The sequence below is a fragment of the Dreissena polymorpha genome, chromosome 13, assembly GCF_020536995.1.
Source record: "Dreissena polymorpha isolate Duluth1 chromosome 13, UMN_Dpol_1.0, whole genome shotgun sequence".
Taxonomy (NCBI): Eukaryota; Metazoa; Mollusca; class Bivalvia; order Myida; family Dreissenidae; genus Dreissena; species Dreissena polymorpha.
In genome coordinates, this window is record NC_068367.1 from 32,673,656 (window position 1) to 32,698,414 (window position 24,759).

The 24,759-nt window shown below is 33.8% G+C and overlaps 1 protein-coding gene across 5 annotated transcripts in view; it reads right to left on the reverse strand.

Annotated features, from left to right (window-relative positions):
* Nucleotides 1-24,759, reverse strand: part of LOC127856240 (multiple epidermal growth factor-like domains protein 10) — a 91,907-nt gene that overhangs the window by 39,971 nt on the left and 27,177 nt on the right. The window contains exon 6 of one of the 5 annotated variants that reach the window (XM_052392332.1): nucleotides 5,095-5,229. The exons of the other annotated variants lie outside the window; for them this stretch is intronic. Coding sequence (XP_052248292.1) covers nucleotides 5,095-5,229 — 135 coding nt within the window. The remainder of the gene's footprint in view (nucleotides 1-5,094; nucleotides 5,230-24,759) is intronic. 5 annotated transcript variants of the gene reach the window in all.

The following is a 24,759-nucleotide window of genomic DNA, read 5'->3' on the forward strand; positions in this document are numbered from 1 at the left end:
GACAGCATACAAGATTTTTTAATTAAGAGAAAAGGATTTTCATATAAAAATTCACTTCACATTGTGTAACAAAAAGTAAAAACTTTAACTTTTTATTCAGTAATCAAGTATTAAAGCTCACGCTTTTCGCGAGGATGATGCGACGTTGTACATGAAGCCAAACTTTCGTCAGCTTTTAATCAGGACAATTTTTTCACATTGAATTATCTAGAAGTGTTTATTTGTTTAAGTGAAGGTAATATTTGTTAACCTCACGTTAACAAACTTCGGAAATGCGTTTCGGATTACAAAAATTGAATAACACGCATTTGAAATACTAACATGAAATAATATCTTATTTGAACTGTTTTAAACATATGTATATAACACTTGATGAAACAACAAAAAGGTAGGTAAATACGTGTTGGAGACGGCCAAACAATGTGTAACGTTATGGTAGGAATTTGTAGGTGGAATATTTTGGGATTACTTTATTGAAACATTACAGTCACAAAGTGCACATATGTACACATAAGCTTATCGATGAGGGAGAGATTAAAGAATAGTATAGTTGACACAAGGCCGGGTATGTTTGTATTGGTCAAGCAAAAGTTTTTATACAGATAAAGCTTGTAAATATTTGGATGGTTTGTTTATCCCGTCCCCAGGGCTTCATTGATTCAGTATCTTTAGTAATCTAGCCAACTAGCAATAAGCACGCATAGAACACTGACCAATGGGATTCATAACTGAGTTTCACGGGGCAAATGTTAGAGGGAAATAGTCAGTTAGCATTTAGATCTAGAGGTGAACAGATGGAAAAAGACACAATCATGTAGCAATCACAACGTATTTGTACAACTGAAAATATTAGTTATGTCAGACATTAAACTGGATTAGAAACTGATATATGGTGTTGTTGAATATTCTATCCCACATTATGCAGAGAAATTAACATTAATAGAGATGGACGGACTTGTCCCATGCGCGACACGGGAAAATGGTAGTTAAAGCAAATCTCGTCATCATGACAATACGCGCATGACGAGATATCGAATGATAGGCTACACATCAGTAATTTAAGAGAAATGAACGTTGCTAGTAACTATGTGTCGTCCATGAACTATGAACGATTATGTGACAAATGCTTATGCATATATAACTACATTAATGACCTGTAAAGTTATATCGTAATCGCTATCAATGGATCCCGCGAACTGCGATCGTGTAACGAATATGTGCAGGGCTAGCACTGATGTTGCCATCTGAGCCGTTTGCGTTAATACAAAAAACTAGGCCAACAAAAAATCTGATTTGCGATAGTGATAGTGTCGAATGTGATACCAATGTACGATGTTGTTTGGTATTCTAGTGCACTTAGTTGGCTTATATACATTGGATCGAAATCACATATTTATGTAATGCTTTACTGAGCATGTATAATTCTAATCGACTTTTATAAATACAAACATATCGCCAATATTGAATAAAGGGCAGTCCCAATCCAAATTAAAAATGATAAAACACTTCATTTTCAAATAATTCCAATGTCTCGTAAGCTTACGCAATATTTATTTTAAATATTAAATAGTATAAGTTATCCTTGTGTTAATGTTTGCATCACAGCAGACTTCTTTTATCTCAAAGTACCTATGATTCGATTTTTTTGACGATGGTCGGTAATCTTTTGCTTTATTATAATAACCCAATTAGCTTATTAAAGTGTTTGAGACAAACATACTCAAAGCAATATGTTTAGCCATTAGATATATTTTTGAATATCAGACTTCCCGTAGATAAAAACATGCGGTCTTTACGTATGACGGGCATTTATAAGTATTGGACTTTATGGTAAAATGCAAAACTAAGGAAGCATACGTCGTTCTCTGCTTACAACTCAGATCAAATCGATGACACAACTGTGTGAGGAAATAATACAATTATTATCATACATATGCTATTATTTTACCCGCTATTGAAAAATGAAGTGAATAATTCTTGGAGATTCTGATAACAAATAGAAATAGTTGCATAAAAACAATGTCGTCCATAATGAAATTTTATCAAACATCAGTCGATAATATGAATATCAAAAGTTTATGTTAGTAAATAAGACGCAGTGTACAAACTGTTAAGTGCGCAATATTACTGGACGCAAAGATTACCGGACACGACTGAATTCAATAAGTAACATACAGTGACGTGACAACGATGTAGTTGCGTCCATCAAGATGCGAATTGATTAGTGCGACAATTACCATCAAAACAGACAGACTCATACGTCTAAACACATACATTTACAAAAAATATGTCAACATGATAAGGCGTTCATATTTGCGTGTTTTGTGAAGTTGTTCAAACAAACAAAAAAAAAACAACACAAAGTTAGGAAAATGTTGTTTACATAATGAAAATACAATTTCTGTTGTGTAGATTTGCAAATATTGAATATAAATTTGAATTTTCAAAACATATGTATAAAGACGTGTTTAACAATTTTTTTATATACATACAATGATTATTTGTATTTTTAAACAGCTAACAATTTAGAAAAAAAAATCCATAAATATTTTCTGCAATTGATAAATGCTTATCATTGTTCCGTTTGTATTAATACGTAATTAAATCGACATACATAAGTTTGTATGAGATATATCAAGATTATTTAAATTTTCAGACCGCATAGTGAGTGATTCTTATATAAAAAATGGATAGTTTACTAAGTTATGCTTTGCTACTTGATTTTAGTAATTCTAAATATTTATATACTAAGTTTGATATACATTTTTCTTACGGTTTGGTATCTTGAGCACACACCTACAAAATGATATTCATCTTCTATGTCGTTTATGTTACACATTAAACAGTATCGTACTTGTCTCGGTGTATTATTTCTTGCATATTTACCTGACTGGATACGCAATGGATTTGCCGACATGCGCAGTCTACAAAAATAAAATCTTTTGGGGAGAACATCCAGATATATTTCATACTCTAGCATTTGTTTAAATTGCCTATAGATTTCTTAAACAGAGCTATTTACTAGGGTACCAAACCATTCTTGTGTCAAGGTGTCAATTCTTTGTTGTAAACATTTATTATGTTCACATTCTTTAGGGGTTAATATTGTGAACGTTATTAAACAAACCATGCGTTTCCAACATCAGCTTAATAGTATATACGCAGGTACGATGGCTTTTAAAACAGTTATCAAATGATTATTCATTACCATTTAAAAAAATCATATTATCTGTAGATACAAGCTTAAACCAATAATTGAACATACGGATGTATATTTTTGCATATAGTGGGTATGTACCCATTCACCGTAAACTGTGGCATTACAAGTATTAGGTTTAACATTAAGTATTCGTTTACATAATGTTAAGTGTATTCTTTCGATTTCTTTCGCTTTTGAATATCCCCATGTTTCTGCTGGATAATTTAACGTAGATCCAACAAAGGTATCGAATAATTGGCAATACATTATAGGTTTTAAATTATTACACTTACATAGTAAAACATTCATGGCGTTAAGGGGCTTACAGACTAAATGCTCTTGATTCAGGTCAAAATTGCCAATATAGTTAAAGACATTCTCTCAATAATTAAAAGTATTAACTACTTCAATTTGATGCCCATTATATTGCTAATGTTGAGATTCTAATACACCTCCACGTTTCCGAAAAAATATCATTTTCGTTTTATCAATATTAACCTTTAAACCTCATAAATCACATTATTCATAGAGCTTATTTAAAATATACTGAACTTCAGGTGTTTTGCCTATAATGGCCGTATCATCGGCAAAAAGCAAAAGTATTAAAACAATGTCGTCAATAGGCAAAGATGATTGATCATCTTGTGATAGGAACAGTTCTAAATCTTCAACAAATAGGAACAACAATAACGGAACATTTCTTCCCCTTGACTTAAACCAAAGGTGTAGTTAAAATAATCAGAGTAGTTAGAGCATTATTTAGCATTTACTATTATTATTATTTAGCACAAAAGTCATGCTTTTACATTACAATGCAAGTCCTTAACAATTCTTACAATTTTGCCATGTATTCCAGATTTATACAAATTTTAGCCACATACCATTTCTATATATTGAATCAAAATATGTCATCATATGAACAAATATAACATTAAGCCTTTGTTTTAAAACAAATAATTCTGAATGAGTGACAAAGGAATAATTAGTGCGTCAACTGTAGAGCGCTTTGAGAATTCCGAATTGGGCGTCAGAAAAAATATTTTTTGTTCACATACATTGTACATGTTCGATATGTTTATTTAGAGCTGTAGTAAACATTTCAGATAAACAACTACCAAAAGTTATGCCACTGTAAATATTAACGTCAATAGTTGAGCCTTTTTTATGTAATGAGATAATAATTGCCTTTGTCCGCTTCTCGGGCAAAAAGCCCGAATAAATGATTGTTCTGAGTAGCTCACACCCAACGGCCTGATAAAATATCAATAGTGTCAATAGAGAACGCGTTTAACAAATTATCACATCCATAAGCTTTGTTGCGATTCAGCGATTTTACAGATGGTAGCAGATTGTATAGTCGATGAAATGGCATATAGAGGGGCAGCTTGCCATAAATGTGCATGAATTGCATGCTGTAACGATTTAACACATTTTATTATGCATATGCGAACGCTTCGTGTGCATATTTATATAGAATCTTATTAAATCAATACTTTGTTTTGTAACCTGTATTAAATGTATGTCGTTTTACAATACAAAAAACTTTTAAAGTTTACAGTTTTGCGTAATTTCAAAATCGTTGTTTCAATGGGTTTTGTATAAATCAAGCAATTGTGTCTTTCTAAGTGTACAATTTGTACTGTGCAATAACCTTTAACAATTAACAATGTGTATGAGATTAACATTTATCCGCTTAAATACGTAAACCAAAACAATCCTTAAATCTCTGCATTATATATGTGTCATACATATCTTTGCACATGTACGAATCTAAAGATCTGTCGTCAGTTTACTATAGTGTCATATGCAAAGGCTACATGATGCTATTTAAATATATGTGATATTTTTTGTGTTCGTGTGTTTGTTTTTTAATTCAAATGCAATTGAAAACTTACTATCATTACACGCTATTCCTGTCCATCCGTCTTTACATCTATAATTTCCACATGAACCCGTAACACCGTCGCATGAGCCCACAAGACAATGGCATTGCTTGGAACAGTTGACGCTGTAACTTCCGAGTGGGCAGCCTGGAAATAAACACGTGAACATTCTGGTAACCTGAGTGGCTTCCATTTTGTTCTACAATAAAATAGAATATGAAAATAACCAGTTTTACGTAAATTCTTAATCGTGTTTCCGATAACATTTCATACAATAAGCACGCCTGTCTTCGTAAGTTTTGTCTTTCATGTGCAATAAAGTAATAGAAATTAACACTTTTTATATGCATTCCATTTATCTGCTCAAATAATTAATCTTAATGTATAAATATATTGCTTTACATAACGTATGTGGTCTTATATATCTTTGCACATATATAAATATAAAATGGCAATATGTTGTCAGATTTCTAGAGTATTATATGCGGGAGCTACTTTTCTTATTGACGTATATGGAATATGTGTTTGATGTGTGTGTTTTTGTTTTACTAATATTTGCTTACAACTTACTTTCATTACATACTATTCCTTTCCATCCGTCTTTACAACCCCCATTTCCACATGCACCCGTAACACTATCGCATAAGCCCACACGGCAATGGCATTGCTTGGAACAGTTAACGCTGTAACTTCCGAGTGCACAGCCTGAAAACAAACACAAGCGAAAATTCTAATAACCTGATTGACATGTGTTTCGTTTAACAGCTAGATAGAATATAACATAACCAGTTTTGCGTACATTCCAAATCGCGTTTCCAATAACATTGTATAACTTTAGCAAGCGTCTCTTTGTAAGTTGTGACTTACATGTGCAATTAATTAATATAAATTGACACTGTTTGTGTGCATAACATTACACACTGAAATAATTAATCTAAATCTATACTGGTATTGTTGTACGTTATGTATATGTTTATATATGTTTTTGCATATTTATAAATCTAAAATGGTCGATGTGTTGACAGATTTAAGAGTATAATATGCGGATGCTACCTTGTGTTAATAAATATCTTTGCACTTGTATGAATCAAAAATTGTCTATCTGTTGACATATTTTAGAGTATTATATGCGGAAGATATATATATATATCTTATTTGCATATATGAGATATTTGTTTGATTTGTGCGTTTTTATTTCATTAATAACCTTTGGCAACTTACGTTCATTACACGCTAGCCCTGTCCATCCGTCTGTACAGCCCTCATTTCCACATGCACCCGTAACATTGTCGCATGAGCCCACTCGGCAATTGCATTGCTTGGAACAGTTCACGCTGTTACTACCTAGAGGGCAATCTGACAACGAAAACGTGTGGCATGTTTATGATTTGATAGTAAGATCATTATATATTCTCGTCTTTAGTTACAATTAATGTACTATAGATTTCAACTACGTTTATTTACTTGAACGGACATTATTGAAGATAAGTGTATAAAACGCAATGTTTGCACATTGTCACAAAATAGTTAATCAAAACCACTGAAACCCAATCATTATTCTAGTTGATCACCCTTTATTTACTTTATACTTCAATGTAGGATACATGATGAGTGCAACTGAGCGATTTCGCAACACATTTACATTTTACCACTAAAACGAGTCAATACATGTAGGTGCCAATTATTTCCATGGTGGCTTAAGGTTTGCAATACATGAATTTTATATTATTTGAATTCAGAATTTTTTTTTTTTGTCATTGATTGTTAAGACGATGTGTTAGTTTCTTTTGCAAACAACAGTATAAACGCTAACTTTCTCAGTGTTTGAGTAACCAATAATACATGAACACAATTTTTTTCCTGAAACAACTGTTTCGTTTGTTGTATGAATAATAGTTCTCAACGTAATCAGACAGGATAGAATGGTACTGAATGCGAATATTTATGTCAAAATTGTAAATACGCGTTTGTTATATGAAATCACCAGAGCAGTTACATGCCCATAAAATGCGAGGTTATTGTAAGGTAACGTGACACTAACAATCAGAGTTAAAGTACGCTCCTTGCTTGTCGGTAATTCATAATTTCACAAAATACCAAAACGGAGATATTGATTGTCCCCTGCACAAACTGTATGTTGCGTATAGGAGTTTGCATTTTCTCTGCAATGGTCGCGTTTGAAGTACATTGTTCATCATGCAGCGATTTTCCCCTAAGGCCAATGGACAAAGCGGCATTTGGAAAAAAGGCAGTCAAAATAAAATGTGAACAACAATAGATTGTGTTAACCTTCGCGAAAACGTTTTTTTCCGCTAGTTACATGAGCTAAAAAATAATAATGACCGATATCAAAGGAGCAATTTATTTTCATTCTAAATATTTACCTAAGACCTTTTATCAGAACGCGAACATTCATGTGACATAAATGTTATTAGTACCCGGAGATTAGTTGATTTCCACATAAAGTACATCAACTATATTATTGTGAATCATTGTGCAATCATTTGCACATTAGCTACAATCTGATTAAAATAAATATTCATCAATGTTTGCCAATTAAATTGATACTGATAATATCAAAAAACCTTTCAAGAGTCTGTTAAAGACTTTCACGGCATGTTTGAGCATACTTTATTTAGTTCTACATATTGAAACATATTATTGATAAATGTTGCATAAGTTGCAATTCAACGTCTCAAACAAGGCCTAACATATAAACATGTCAGCATCCAAATTAGAACAAGTGTTTAACCCTGATAAACTGTCTAAATGGGCAATACACGTAGTAAATGTTACATGCTCTTCACATAGATTGTATATAGAAAGTAGCAGATGGGCTAAACCTTCTCCCGTTACTTTAGGAGAAAGAAAGTGTAATGCGTGTTAAATATAAGAATGTTAATTTCTCTTTGTTTAAGGGTGTAGAATGTTTTCAGAATTAAGATCAACTGAAAATAAAACGTTGCTACACAATCTATGCTCTAACATATACATATCATTTTTAGTAAGGATATAAACAATGTGTTAAAAGGTCGCTTTAAATTAAGCGGAAAAAACTGTATTTGAATGTTTGTTTGTTTTGTTGTTGTTGTTTCCATTGTCAGCATTATCTTTTCAGTAAAGGAATTGTTACGATATCGTGCCATAAACTAAATTCTTTTGCGACATTACTGCTTTATTATAAGAATTGTATTGCATTGCATTACAGCTATTTAATAAGATTCAACTATTTAACTCAGAACTGGTGTATTTTTATTTTTTTATTTTTATGGCATATTATATGACGTTTTGACCATGTGGTGTGTTTGGTTATCTCCAGACACCATGTTATATTAGCAGTTATATCAAATATTGTAATGTGATCAGAGCCGTAGTGCTTCCAGTATTGTCGTTTCGTATAGGCAGTAGTCCTTCAGCCAAGTACCCAAAATTGAGGTGGGGTGTACCAGTAAGGGGGGCAAAACTAAACCTATATATCTTGGAAGATGCATGCCAGTAGCATATGAAAATGGTTGATAACAGTCTGGTACTGGTAGCTTTTGGTATTTTTCTATGTCCCAAAACAACTACAGTGGGGACATATTGTCTTTGCCCTGTCTTTTGGTTTGTTTTGTGCCCCAACTTGAACATGTGTCATAGCTTTTGCAATATTGAAGATAGCAACTTCATATTTGGCATGTATGTGTATCTCATAATGCTGCACATTTTGAGTGATGAAAAGTCAAGGTTAAGGTCATCCTTCAAGGTCAAAGGTCAAATATTTGGGCCAAAATCGCTCGATTAATGAACACTTTTTCAATATTAAAAATAGCAACTTCATATTTGGCATGCATGTGTATCTCATGGAGCTGCACATTTAAAGTGGTGAAAGGTCAAGGTCAAGGTAATCATTCAAGGTCAAAGTTAAAAAGATATTGGTCAAAATCGCTCATTTAATGTACACGTTTGCAATAACGAAGATACCAACTTGATATTTGGCATGCCTGTGTATCTCATGGAGCAGCATATTTTAAGTGGTGAAAGGTCATGGTCAAGATCAACCTTCAATGTCAAAGGTCATAGATATAGGGACAAAGTGTATCACAAACACATCGCTTGTTTCTCCTTTGAATATGTGGTATCAATCAGCTTAATTTTCATAAATTGTTAAAGTTATGGGGATGCAAAACCAAGAAAAAGCACATGAAAACCGAGTCCGTATAACTTGATTTGTTATCAAATGGTACAAAACACGTTGGTCTTGAATACATAATGAACATAACTATATAAGCTAAATAATATAATTTTGCTAGTGAAAATACTTAGTTCGACCCATTGAAACTGATTGTTTCATATGTGTGTACATATTGAGAAAAATATAACTTTAATCAATAAAAAAGTGAAGGTGGGTGGACCGCCTTGAAATGTCAGTAGCTTAAGTCACGATACATGTACTGCGTTCTTCAAGTATCTGTGTTATCATCATCATTGTATAATTAAGTGTCAATATGTTATAACTGATCAGTTGTTTAAAGATCAGTTAATCAGCTTCACTATCTGATTCATCAGAGTCAACATTTTCTTTGTCTGACGTATACAGTTCATCGTTTTCCTGCTGATTTGAACATGTTTTTAGCTTACACATCAGTGTACATTTCAGTCTATATTTTAGACAGGGACAGGTTTCCAATTTACATTCGCGAGAGCAACTGCACATTAACATTTCCAAAACAGCATCTGGTGCAGTTGGAACATCATTCCATTCAACATCTAGGGATTTGTTACCCCGGTCATCAGAATCATTGTTGAGACACCACCGTTTCCTATGGGAGATGGTATATGAGGATTGGGCTCAAGACAACGCCTCCATATCGCACACTGGTAGTTTGCCCTCATGGAATGCATCTTAAGGAAAGCTGCACAGGGTGGTAACTGCCACGATTCAATTAAACCCTTTCTGGCACAGAAAAGGCGGTAACTTAGCTCCATAACATCAGTTGTGGGCTTTCTTGATGAATAGAGGATGCAGATAAACTCCTCGAGTCTTTTGTATAATACATCAAACAGTTGCCAATCGGTACCAAGTTGTTTGAAAGTATCTTGAAAACCATTCACTGCTTTCATATGTTTAAAGGCAGCTACTTTTCCACGACCTGCAAACGCACGAACTGTGTCACAGCCTGTGAAAGAATGTAAACCTGGCAAGGCTTCACACAAATCATGGCCGACTGAACATACCAACTTCTTGATATCAATGTACTGTGTTCGTGTCTGAGAGCTCTTTTTCTGATAGAGTTGACACTGGATAGCTGATGAATTTGCAAGACACAAAACTGTTTCATCTGTATCTTCTGAGACAACTATCACGGAGCTAAATCCATTAAACGATGTGTGCTTGGCATGTAGCAGTAATCTTCTTCTTGAGACGACCGAAGCTCATCTATTTCTTCACATCCATATTTAGTGATGGAAAAACACTTGTCTTCACATGCCACAAGTAACTGCTTAGTTGCGATTTTCTCCTGTTGTTTGGGTTGTTTCCATTCACTGACAAGAAACTTGATAAGGTTTTTCGTGTTCTCCGAACCCTTCAGAAATGTTCTCCATTGCTGAACATTAAACTGTTCTTAAAATGAGTGCTGTCTTCTGATCCTCTCATAACACGTTCAGCATCTTTGATCGAACCTTCTTTGTAAACATCGAATACCATATCAACTCTATCACAACCTTTGCTCTCAGCCAAGATCAATGACAGTATGTATTGTGACAGATCTGCGAATGTCATCTGATTTCCATTGACTTTGAGTAACAGTGCCATGGCATCTATGATACAAGCTCTGTGATTACCAAGCTCTTCTGCAGGTTTCACATTCTTTATTATTTCATTTATCAGTGTTGATTTTGATGTTTTTCTTATTGTCCCATCAGAAGCTGCAATTGCCCAAGGTATAGGACCCAAAGGGTGTCGTAAGACTTCTTTCATGTCTAGTTCTCTTGTTTGCGCAATAAATATCATATGGGCGAACAGGTTACGATCTGCTTTCAGACTTGCATTTTGATTTTCAGTTTTAACAACTCGTTTCTTATTCATTGAGCTGAATGTTTTCAGCTTTTGAGTTTAGATAGGGTCATGAAATCCCTTCATATGCCCAGGCTCAAGTCTTTCAGTTCTAAATTCTTCATAGGCTCTTTTTCCAATATCCCTTGCTTTCATCAAGTCTGTTTGTACATCTGACGTAGCGTAAGTTCCTGTAGATAAGCTTATTAGATCCTGATCCCCTGAATTGAATGGGTTGACCCAGTCATTGTCCAACATGTTTATCAGACTTTGGACATCTGTCTCATCTTTACTTATTCTTGATTCACTTAGGTCAGCATGACGACTATTAGGATCACATATGCTGACACTTTCTTTCAATTATTGCAAATATGAGCTTCGATATTCAGCAGTAAGGTAAAATCGAATCACTGACCCAGGTTTTAAACAGAAGCCTTTTGTCCCTCCTTGTGTCTGTGTATCCTTATTGACAGTTTCTTCCACTGTTTGGTCAACTGGAATCTTTCCAAATGGGTTTGCTGATCGTATTTGTACAGAAAAGCCTCCTTGTTGCATATACTCATGAACATGAGGGTTTTCAACAGGCAAATGAGACATCGCTGCGTAGTAAGTTGACAAATAACGGGCATAATTGATATTGTCATATGCGAAGCACCATGGAATAAGGTCATGAATAGACTGTAAGTGCAACTTCCAGTTACCTTCTCTTGACGCTCTCAACAAATTCAACATCAGTTGTATCAGGTCGATATATGTCATCCAGAAAGCAGACAGGTCTCCCTTATTTCTAAGTGATTGAAGATATTGATGGAATTTTTCTGATGTATCTAAAAACTCTTGTGCTCCCAGTAACTCAGCAAAGGTATCTCCGCATACAATGTCGCTCATCTCATCGATTTTCAAATTCAGTTCATATACTTTCTGTTTCAAACTTTCATCTTCTCTTATACAACTAGCGCTAAAATCTTTCCTTGCAAGGCGTAGGAGTGCTTCGAACAACAACTTGTGAAATCTGACAGCTCGATTATACATTCTCCCTTGCAACACACCATTTACAGAACCTTCTGCTACGACTCCCGACTCTATACATAGGATCTTCAACCCAGCGTCTGCGAACCGCTTTCCAATGATACTGAGGAGATTACAAATAGTGTGAAATACACCCATTCTAGGTACAACATTTTTTAATAAATCGCTGTGTTTCCACAGTATATCTGTAGCTTTGGCATATAAAGCTTGGTCAAATACAACAACGATATTTGGCAATTCTAGAAAATGCATAGTTTGAACTGACAATTTCAGTACTTCATGAACAGTTTTGAGCTGAATTGCTGGGGAATTAATTGTTGGCAGGTAACCAATGTTGTCAGGCTCTATTTGGACATTGTCCCTGGTAAGAATATTGAAACCTGTCCAGCTACTGATTGTTTGATTAGAAGAGCAATGTAGTCTACTTAGCATTCACAGAAGATCTTTTCTGAAGCAATTATCGATTACCTCAGTTTCATTCAAAGCAATGTACTTTCTACTCGGTGGACCAACTCGTTCTCCAGCATTGTATTCAGGAATAGTAGGCAATGTCGGCGTGATTGATCTTTTCTTACTTTTCACCACATGGGAACCTTGGCTCATTGGCAGGAAATGACCATACGTCTTCTTCTGAACAGCAAACCCATTTATTCTATGGGATGTTTCTTTGCCACTCAATGTCTCTTTTAATCGGTCTATGTTGTCCCAGGCTAATGTCGTTGGAACATTTTGATAAATACATTCAGGTAAAGGCACGGTGTCTTGATATCTACTGAATTTGTCTAAGCAAAGTTCTGTGTCAATATCTTCGATTTGTTCATTTGAAATTCCATGTCCAAGTCTGTTCAATATTTTGACTAGTTCTACAATTCCAGTCAATGTCTTGAAGCAGTGTATGTTTTGGGTTTTTTATTCTACAATGGGTAACATGATAAACTATTTCTTGCCCTTTAGATAAAGCAACACGTGAGTTTTTTTTCTGAATTATCTGCATTTCCTGGTTTTCCAGTCAAAAGTACTTTCAAGAAATTAAGTAATTCTTTTGGGATGTAGTCATTGGCATTTACTAAGTCTGACGGAAGTGGTGGCCATGACTCATTTTTATCTTGATCTTGAATACTCTGCCTCAGCTTAAGAGCTACGTTGATATATTCATCTTTTGTGTTTACGTCTCTTGCCAAGAGATAATTGATTTAAGATTCCAAATCTTGATTCTCTTTCACAAGTTGCTCTCTCGTCAGATTGTCTGGGTAGATAAACACATTATTTTGAGAATCTTAAGTATAATTAAGGCTATCATTAAACTCTGTTTTAATCTTTCTAAACATATGCGTTCTGGTTGATTCTTTCAGTTCAGAAACACCACCGTTTCTCATATGTGTCTTCATGCTTTCTCTTAACTCAGGCAGTTTGACAACTTTTGGTACACAAAACAAATCTCTAATTTCTTTATAGATTTCTGCATAAGCAGTCTTTTCCGCATCTGTGTAAAACTGGTTACGCAAATCTTCTTCATTCAACTCATCCGATTCTATATCGTCATTGTTTTGTGTCACCTGTCGAGTGTAACATCGGTAACATGAACGATGATAATGACCTTCAGCAGCAACCAATTCTCTTGAAATCAACGCTATCATTCTGCTGTCATTATTTTCTATGGCTTTATTTCTCAGTGTCTCGTCTGCTCTAAGATCACCATATTTTATCAGTACCTCTCTGGTATGACTACCCTTTTTATACTTGCTAGTTTTCTGACATATAAGGCATACAGGGCTTTATACTCTAGATGAAGAAGTAGACTGTAATCCAGTTTGCTTTCTGGTTTGACGTTCAGAAGAAGCACTTGTGCCAGCTTGATCATAAGCTTGAAGCAATAATTCGCTTGATTATTTAATTACTTCAAGGTCCCGTTTCAAAGTAAACTTACTTCTGCAGTCTCTGTGATAATAAACACGATCTTGTGGAAACGAGTTTTCTGGAATAGCGTCTGCAATGTCAAGAATTGCTTTGTGCCCTCGAATTTTGGCACCATTTAGAAGAGACTGCCATGATAGCATATCTTTGGGAGAAATAAGTTTATTGTTGGAGGGCTCTTGTACATAATGTATGATACATTTAGATGGACACAATCCGGACGGCGGTATCGGTTCTTCATCATCTGTGTCTGATTGTTCATCCATTATGAATGGTTTTACGTCTACCCTACAAAATGGAGAGGAAAAAGGTAAGTGCAAGGCTAGGAATGGAGAAAGATAGGTTTTAATAGGCAAAATCAACAGCTATATACTAGTATAACCTTCAATTGTTATGTTTATGTGCACCAAATTCAAGTAATCGTGTCTCTAATCAAATAAATAGGTAACTTCGTATAGGTTTTATTCGAAAATTTGACTATCCGAGTACTACTCCACTTTTTATTTACAACGAAAATGAAAGGGTTGATAATGAAAGGTTTTCCAGTTTTATAAGCATATTCAAGCCAAAAGCATTCCAAAAGAACAATAATCTGTTCAAAGAAAGATAATACTCACCAAATACACCGATTGTCTTCAGGAAAATAGTGTTCTGTGGAATCCTATTTGTTTACTTCTGAATATTTACATGCATATTTGCAAATTGCGTATTTCTTTAAGGGGACCTAACTGTTTGCATTATAGTTGTAAGCATCATTTGCACTGATATGCATACATTCCATCTGTCTAGGAGAAAATGAAACGCAAATTGCATGTAGTATTTTGGAGGTTCGCTATCTTTTTGGAACTTTTATTGCTATCTCATTAATATTCATATTCAAATGTATAACATTATAATATTCAAATGCATTGTACTAATTTGCATCTTAAACTCCAGATCATACTATGTAATAATCATAATCTTCCTTTAACACCAAACGTTTTTTTCTAGAACACATTTTGAAGAAATATTTGAGAATTATACTACCTAAACTAGCTATTTAGTCAAAGCCTGACGGTTGCCATGGAAACAGCTCAATAATTACTTATAGCTACCCAACTGAGCTTGTTATCACACATTATGTTTCTGTATATTGAGTATACAATCAAGTAAGGTAGGTGTTGTTTTGCCCGCCCGAGTGGTACACCCCAACCCATCTGGCTGATAGACTATAGCAAGAAAATGCTAATGCTATTGTTACATGTCTTAGCCATTATTGACATGCATTTTAATACAGCTAAATGTAAGATAGCTTAATGTAGGAAAGCAATTGTATTATTGTCATCTTACTCTCTTATATATATATATATATATTTATACATAAAAATGAAACTGTTACCATTATTTCATATGTAGACCCAAAATATGTACATTATAATATATTTGATATATTGCGATATATTGGTGCAATTAATAAGCTCCATTAGAATTTGAAGTTATTACCCATAGGACATTCGAATTACATATATACTATCGATAGTTGTAAATATAATACTCTAGTATTTAATAATACATGTATGTATTGTTGCAGTGAAATGTATTATTAGATTCTTTAATTATAAACTATTTACTTTGTAAACACTGAATGCTTACTTTGTCCACTTGGGCCTTCTGAATATATTGTTTAATAAACTTTAAACTTTTATTTATAATAAACTTTAAAACATGTTAGATTAATATCGTAATATTACTTATTATTTCGACAGGCGTTTGACGATGTGTATTGCTTCACGTAATTAAAGACGTATTATGTACTAATATATATCGTACAAAACTGTACATTTACCCGAATGCCTGTATAGGTTTATCCTCCAATCAGCGCCACATATCTTGCTTCTGTCGCCCGTACAAATAAAAGAACACTCTGACTCTGGCTGTTGGGTTGAAGAATGAAGCGTATCACCACAGAGGCAATGTCTCCGGGACTAATTTCAATCAGAAACAAAAAAATATTGATAGATAGCATGACCGTTGGTTACGAATAGGCAATAGAAGATTGTCTTAACATCGTAATGTTCACAGGGATCTCAACTTTTTCAGTTTTTGTTTACTAAATGTATGCATGCTTAGATATGTCCTATTCAATAAAAAATCTGCATTGGTATGAAATACTACAATTCTTCGCTTATGAATATCTCCGAGACTTTTTACGTTAAAATAAAAAAAAGTTTTCTTTATTCTTGTACATTTTTATATTACCTTTAAATGATACGTAAATCAGAAGTTTGTATAAAGAAACAATAAAGTAATGGCAGATATATACTTTTAAATAGTCTAACTCGACCTGAAATCTCTCGAAGTATTGTAATTTAATACCTGCGAAAAAGTTAATAGCATAATGTCTAAGGCTTTTTGGATATCACCTTTATATTTATACTTTATTCATTTTATCCAAAAAGAAATTATCAAGTTTAAGGAAACGGCGTATGGAAAGGTGTACTTGTAAAAAAGCTAACTAGGCATTGAATACTGTTGCTTAATGTTGGCTTAGAGACACATGTTTTTTTTCAAATGTATTATGTTTTTTTTTTTAAATCACTTTTAATATATCAACGCTACTATAAATATCGAAACTTTGTTTCAGGTTTTAAATGTTTTCAGTTCTATTGTGCGAAGTCATGAAATGGTGTTATTGGAATCAAGCGGCGGACACGCTGCCGTAGCGCATGATAACGCAATATAACAGAGTGAGATCAGCGATTGCTCGATTGATGTCACGTGATATAGATCTCGTTTTCGCCGCGCGATTCCCGATACTTTTTTTTTATCCGAATGAATGTTCCCAATCTTCATTTATTTATAGATCTTTGATTTGCGCCATATTAATCTGATGAATTTTGCATTTTGTTCTGTGTTTAGCTTTTAATATGTTGGTGAAAATGTTACATACAGTTCATTAAGAGATGCATTATCTGGGCAACATCTCACATTCGGTAGGCAGATAAACTTTGGCGATCATACGATTGATTTCTCTGATGCCGTCCGATATGGCCACATTTCGGCGATATCTAAACGTTGTAATTGGAAGGTCAGGATTGATATTTTGGAGTTGACGTTCAATAGTATCACTAATATTCTTGATGGAGCATAAAAAGATCGAATACCCCATTGCTTGATAATCATTGTAAATACTCATATACGCGTGTTCAGCCTTCAAAAGTCCAACAACTACCCTTTTTTAATTTTATCACTTATTTTTTGACGCACCATTTTATAAATGATAAATACAATTTGAAACATCAATACTATCATTGAACAAAATAGAGTGAATGCAATATGTACATGTTTTTCACGCGGTACTGTCTAAATTGTAAGTAGATGTTGTTCAAATACACTATGGGTGCCTCTCGTTTGTCATACTTTATACAAGCACAATAATAATAAAAAGTTCAACACAAAATCTACAACAAATAGGGAACAAATAGGGATAAAGCCTATTATATGTTATTTTCATAGCTAAAGGATTTGTATTCCTATTAGTTTATACCTTTGTGTTGATTTAATATCTATGCTATACAAGTGCTACGTTATTTCTACAACCAACCTGCACTCCGAAAAACTTGTAGTTGCTGCAGTTTTTTGAACACTCCGCTGGTGAGTTCGAATCAGAAAAGTAATTAGAGCCTTGAAGGATTCGGTTGCTGCTGCTATCCTCATAACAGCCCACATACTCGATACCTGTAAATAAGTGTAACGCAAAATCAAAAATATCATTCTATAAATAATGGAAACATTCATATACTGAATGTTATGTACTTATCATAAATATGTTATATTACATAATTTTCGGGTGAGACTCAAAAGGGAGCATTCTTACAATTAGTCTACCTTGTACGGAGAATGTGTAAGTAAGATTGAAACCCCTCGAACTAACGCCGGAGTCTGTGGAGAAGACAATACGGGCAGAGTTCGACCGCGACTTGAATACCATAGGTGACCTTGTCCCGCAGAATTTCCCGATTGACGGAGAGGAGGCGTTAGGTCCGTTGAAGAGCTCCAGGTAGTCATAAGTGCAGTCGACCTCCAGTGCAAAGTCTGTAAAGTTCACCTGAAAACACATAAGACATGTAATTAAGTGTGAATGCATTGTGGTGAAACTTTGTGCACGTAATGCATAGTGTAGCTTGGACTACATTTTGTTTTATTATTACCTGTAAATGTAACACTGTAATAAAAATGAATAATAAAAACATGATCAATTTTAAATGTCAAATGTTATGAGAATATGAGCCACTTTCTTAAATAAATGATTCACAATAATTAAAAAAAGGTATCGCAGTCGTTGGTTGATTGAACAATAATTAAAACGTTAAGTATGCACATTGATCCGGCTGTCCTCTGGTGCGTTGATGACCCAGGTACATTGAACTTTGTTGCTGTAATTCGACGGAAAGTTGGGGCTCGTGATGACGCCAAATGGAACTGTCAGGACCCCGCCACACTCTGTAAAAGCAAGTGATATAAAATGTTAAAATATAAACTGTTGAAATAAAATTGAGTGAGCATTTTGAAGATTTAAATTAATATGCAGTTCAAAAATAGTGTATATAATTTTCTTTTAATTCATTATAATTTAATTCAGTTAAATTTATTGTGCAATCATAACAGTGTTCAAAATAGACATTAATATCGTTGTTCTGATTTATATATTAAAAAAACCCTTGTTTATCGGCGCTTATAAAAAGCGTGAGAAAATGTGACTATTATTAATTGAAAATGCAATTGCTGACCCCGTCATAATTTTGTTTGTACAAAGTTCAATAACTTACGTTAAATTGATATGTAAATCGTTGACATGTTACAATAAGATAGAGGATATTTGTTTGATTCGATGGAATATCGATTTTAATTCACGAGTGATCATAGAAAATAATATTTTCACGAAGGGCGCAGCCACGAGTGAGAATATATATTTTCTGTAATCACAAGTGAATTAAAATCGATATTCCACCGAATCCAATATTTGTGTTTCAATTTATGTTTTTTTTGCCGTTTATTTACAGTGTTAACGAATTTAACTGGAAAATTTCGCTGAAATAATGACGACATTTCGTAAAACAATGACGTCAGTTCACAGTTAAACATTGGAAATTATCGATAAGTTTTACTGTTATTTTTCATTGTTTGTAACAGTGAATTATCAGTTTTAATTCACTGATATTTCTCTCTAAACCACCGGAAAGCGTAAAATAAATTGTATTAACTATGCAAGCGTGTGTTGTATGTTATGTATTTCCTTTGCAGTTACGTCATAGAAATTTATTCTGATAATAGATTCATCAAATTAATTATTTTAAAGACATTTCAACAAAACATGTTTGACGTGGATATTGGTAAATCATTAAAAAATTAAACTTAAAGAAGAATAACTTGTAAAAAATAATCAAATTCTAAACATACCTGTAACAGCCTTGCGTAGGTGAGAACAAAAAACATGAGTATGTGATTGTATGTATTGATTACTTGTTTAACTGTTGATGTCGATAACATTTTTAAATAAACCTTAAACAGAAAGATACAAAGCGTTCTATTTAACATCTTTATGTTGACAGCACAATTATTAAATAGCAACACATATATATATATATATATATATATATATATATATATATATATATTATCCCCCCCGCAGTTACATGCTTTAAGTATCCGGAACGAGAGCCTCAAGTGTATGCTGACTTATATAAGACTTAATAATAAATCTGCAATGCTCATTCAGTTTTGTTACATGACGTTCTTAGAAGAATTCTTTGTATCACAAATACTACAGAACATAACAGTATTTAATATGTGGCGTATATAACTTGGATATCTATTTTGTTATGATTTTACCAAAGAAGTTTCCATTCAATGTATCTATTTTGTTATGATTTTACCAAAGAAGTTTCCATTCAATGTGTTTGTATGTACATAACAAATTCATTGGTGTTTATATAAGGTTTGCAACAATATACCGGTATATTGGTATACCGCGGTACATTCAAATATAGTGTACATATAAAATATATGAAAAATATAATGTATCGCGGTTCGGTTTTGTTGAATCGCATTTTTTTAAATTAAAACTTCTTAAAAAACATTTAGAGCTTTCAGTTAACCTATCATTATGGGTTTTTAAGATCAGAAATCGAGTTGCATTTTTGAAGTTATTATTAGTTAATCAGAAAAAAACTAGCATCCGTGTGTTTATGCCTTTATTCAATAAATCGGGAGCAGCTTTAAACTTATTTGCGAACCCATCGTTAAACAAAAAAGTGATTTTATTGGGAAACTACATTATAATAAGCCCACTATTATTGATTAAAAGCAGAACAATAAATTTGATTGGTAAGCGCCAAATTATTATGTTCATTGCAATATGACAGTTCACGCATCAGAAGTAGAATGATAAGGTAAAAAGCTGTCAAAACATAGTTGCGAATATCGCGAGAAGATAATCACTATGACAACATGCTAAAGTAACTCTTACTTTGTTTTGTCAGAATTTGCAAGAAACAAAAAATCCACAGTGTAAGTACAAAAGCAGATAACTAAATAAGAATAAGCATAAAATATGTTTCAATATCAAATTACAAATATAAACATCTCGGAGTTGGTTTTGTGAGTAAAGATGTTTAATTCCGAACTAATCAATAAGCGTTTTAGTTTGAATAGATATTATAAATGTTAAAAGTTAATAAACGCTATGTAAATTGATAGTTATGTGACATATTATTTTCCATCTAAACCTTCTTTTCAGAAACAGTTATTTCTGCAATACATTACATTGCGGTTTCAGTGAAATTCCACGCATATTATATAGATAGTAAGTTTGTTCCTTTTTCCTAGTTCCTTATTCATACTACAAAGAATACAAAAACAAAAAGTTATTTTTTTATTCATGAATTAATTCACGCGTAAGGAATAAGTAACTAGTTCCTTGTTTCTCATCGACACCGATTTAGCAAATGTTTGGTTACATGTAACCAAGTCGTCAAAAGTTACCAAATGGATATAAAATATTGACATATTAATTAGATTGTCAGGCAACTCGAATATATTCAATTTAGGTATTACAATAAATGTAACTGTGTTTTTTTCCTGTGGAGCTAACGTTGGCGTAGGGCTGGGTACCATCGAGACCAGTGACTTTTAAAAGGTTTATCACGGCCCTACTGGTATGTCAAGGTTCAATGTCGACGCATAAGTCATGTTCCGAAACGAAAGAGAAAACGCGTTTTCGGACTACACACAACATGAAGAAAACAAAATGTTCGAGTGCGTTTGAGCACGGGTTTTTTCATTTAAACATAAATTAAAGTACAGAGGCAATTCGATATTGCTTTCCAGTGTACTAGAGGAACCTTGGCGACATTGCGGATACTTAAATTGGGATCATAGACTTCTATCATAGCGAGGCTTTATATTCGTATTATTGTCTACGTTCGATGTAAGATTGTTTTATTTTTTATCACAGTAATAGGTCTTGGAGTTTTATCTGACCCTTACATTTGGTCAAAACAATGCGAAACTGAGTACTAGAGATGTTTTGTATATGTCATTCCGTTTTCATAAGTAAACAGTTACGAGGGGATATGATTAAATGCAAAGCGATTAAAACACGTTAATATTAAGGAAAGACCGCACCGGAAGCAGCGGTCCATGTGCTGCTAATATAATGGAAGTTTCATGCTAGCTTTAATAGCGTGTCTTCTTCATTGATTCTTCAAGTGCGACTTAGCGTTTTCTCGTTCATGCAGGCCAACGGTACATACGGCGACCTTCAACCTAGGAATATTAATAGGGAGCGTGAAGATCTACAAAACGTCGATAGCCTCGATGGTAAAGGGTCCTGATTCGATTTTACGTAATTGTTGCGCTCTGTGTTCGGACAGAGTTGACATCAGTGCGACGTCACTAACGCAACTATACAGACAAGGCTGCGCCGGAAGCTCGTGTACTGGAAAGTTCTATCTATATGCCTTAATATATATATATATATATATATATATATATATATATATATATATATCAACAACTATGCCCATACTCGCTGTAATTGCGTGTTTTGTTCATAGATTTTCATAGAAGTCCGTGCTCTTGATGGTTAGTCGAACAAGCTCTTCCTCGCCCATGCAGACCAACGGTATATTAAGAGAACTTAAACCTTAGTGAACGATTTAGGGTCGAACATGCGATTTATTCCTCGTGAAGATCAACGAAATAAACAGCGACATATGGCCGTGATGACCTATTTAACGGCTCTGGTCTTCTAATTGAAAGTCGAAAATGCATTTGCTCGCTAGTGCAGACCAACGGTATATCCGAGGACCTTCAACCATAGTATGCGTTAATGGGTCATGTGAACATATACAACGGCTCTAGTCTCGAGGCTGACAAGTATTACGCGTAAATAGTGACTATGGTTCCTTTTTCCTTATTCAGCCGAAAAAGAGAACTATGGTTTTAATAAAAATATATACACAAATGTATTGCAACATTTCTTAAATTTCCAACCTACACATGCAATGATTTTAATTGATAGGCAGTACCATTTGGTTCATTTTAATTTATGGTTTAAGTAAGAAAATGTCAGTTCCTTATTCGGTTTGAATAACCAGAAACCATTAATACGCCGAAGTTAGCGCAACTGTTGCGCTTTGTATACGTACAGAATGCAAATAGTTTTCTCGCTCGTGCAGATCGACGGTATATTTTGAGAACTTCACATATTTCGGACAACGCTTACAACGTCAGTTCGGTGTCGCTGATGTCACCATAAAGGCGAGACTGCACTTAAAGCAGCGGCCATGATGACTAGTTTACTAAAAGGTTTTATCGAGATGCCTTAATATTTTTTCGATTCAAAGACCTATGCTCATATCGTAAAAGCGTGTGTTTGTTTCATATTGTTACAGCGAAAACGCATTTTCTTGTTTGCGCAGGGCGAAGGTATATCTGGCAACCATCATCATTGGCATATGTATAGGGCCGAAGGGACCTACACAAGGGTCATGGTCAAGATGATGAGCAGGTGCGCACCTGATTCTGTATTCCTTATTCAGCCGCGAAGGAAGTGTATTATCATTTTAAAATCTTTGTATAACTATATTACCATATATATATTTACTATCCAACCTACGTTTACAATATTTTTCATTGATATGTAGTATTATTTGGTCCATTTATATTTAAGAAATAAAATGCCAGTTTCTTATTCGCTTTGAATACGGAATATGGAACTGGTTCGTGCTTCCTTGTTTAGCCGATAAAAATGAACTAGGTTATCATTAATTAAACATAAGAAAGAAAATACTGCTATTACTATTTTTAATATACAACCTATATAAACAATTATTTTAATTTACAAGTGGTACACTTTGGTTCATTTAACTAATGTTTAAGTACGAAAACGCCAGTTTTTTTAAATGGGCTTGAAAAAAGAATATGGAACTGGTTCTTTTTTCATTATTCAACCGCGGAAAGTAAACCGGATAATTTCCTAAGTAAAAAACGGTAGAAATGTATTGCAATAAATGTTTCAATATCGAGGCTACATAAAATATGATTTTCATCTAAATGGTGTAACTTTTTTCTTATCTAGCATTTAAGTAAGAATATGCCAATTCCTTATTCGGCTTAAACAAGGAATATATATTTTTTGTTTTTTATTATTCAACCGCGTTTTTTTCGCGTTTGAATAAGAACAATTGAGCAAATTCTCTTTTATCAAAACTGAGTAAAAGCGTATGACAATAAATATGTATAATTTCCAAAATACACATAACATGATTTTCATGTAAAACTATATGTTATACTCTTTGGTTAATTTATATATAGTAAGAAAATGCCAGTTATGTATTGTGTTTTCATAATACTTCTGTTTAGTGTTGATCGTCAAATAAACTATACAGGGATGAATGTGACAGAACACAGCTATTTAATATGATTAAGCTAAAATATCACACACAGCATCGAAACAAAATATCCGAAAGTGATCGTATGATAAACGCTTCCGAATCAGGAACACACTTATTACCAGTTCCTGATTCGTAGGCAATAATTTCGTATAACTAAATTCAAATTCTTAATTCGGATCAAAGATTTCCGTTATTATTTGCTATGTTCAATGTAAGATTTCTTTTTTTCATCTCTGACACAGTCTTTGAAGTTTCATCTGACCCTTACCTTCGGCCAAGACAACGCGATAGCTAAATAATAGGTAATTTAAATATCTCAGTTCGTTATCATACATCAACAGTTACGAAGGGATATGATTTAGTTGCAAAGCGATTGTAACAGGTAACCATAAAGGCAAGACAGCAACAGAAGCAGCGGTCTTGCTTCCCAGTGATAGACTGGAAAGCTTATGCATTTATAACAACATGAAAGACATGACACTTTATGTCGTAATCGCGATCTATGGATCACGCGAACCGCGATGTAACGGATCTGTTACAGGTTACGATGAAACTTCCGATTGGGAAGTCTGACACAAACAACGTATACTGTATTCATGATTTGATAGTTCGTAAATGTATTTTGCTTTTGTAGTGCGTCATGCATAACCATACTTTCCCAACATTAAACGTTTTACAGTTTTACATAATTGCGCCACACTTGATAAAATCCTGGCTTTGAATTTGACATGATGCTAGCTGTCAATCTATTCTGCCCCA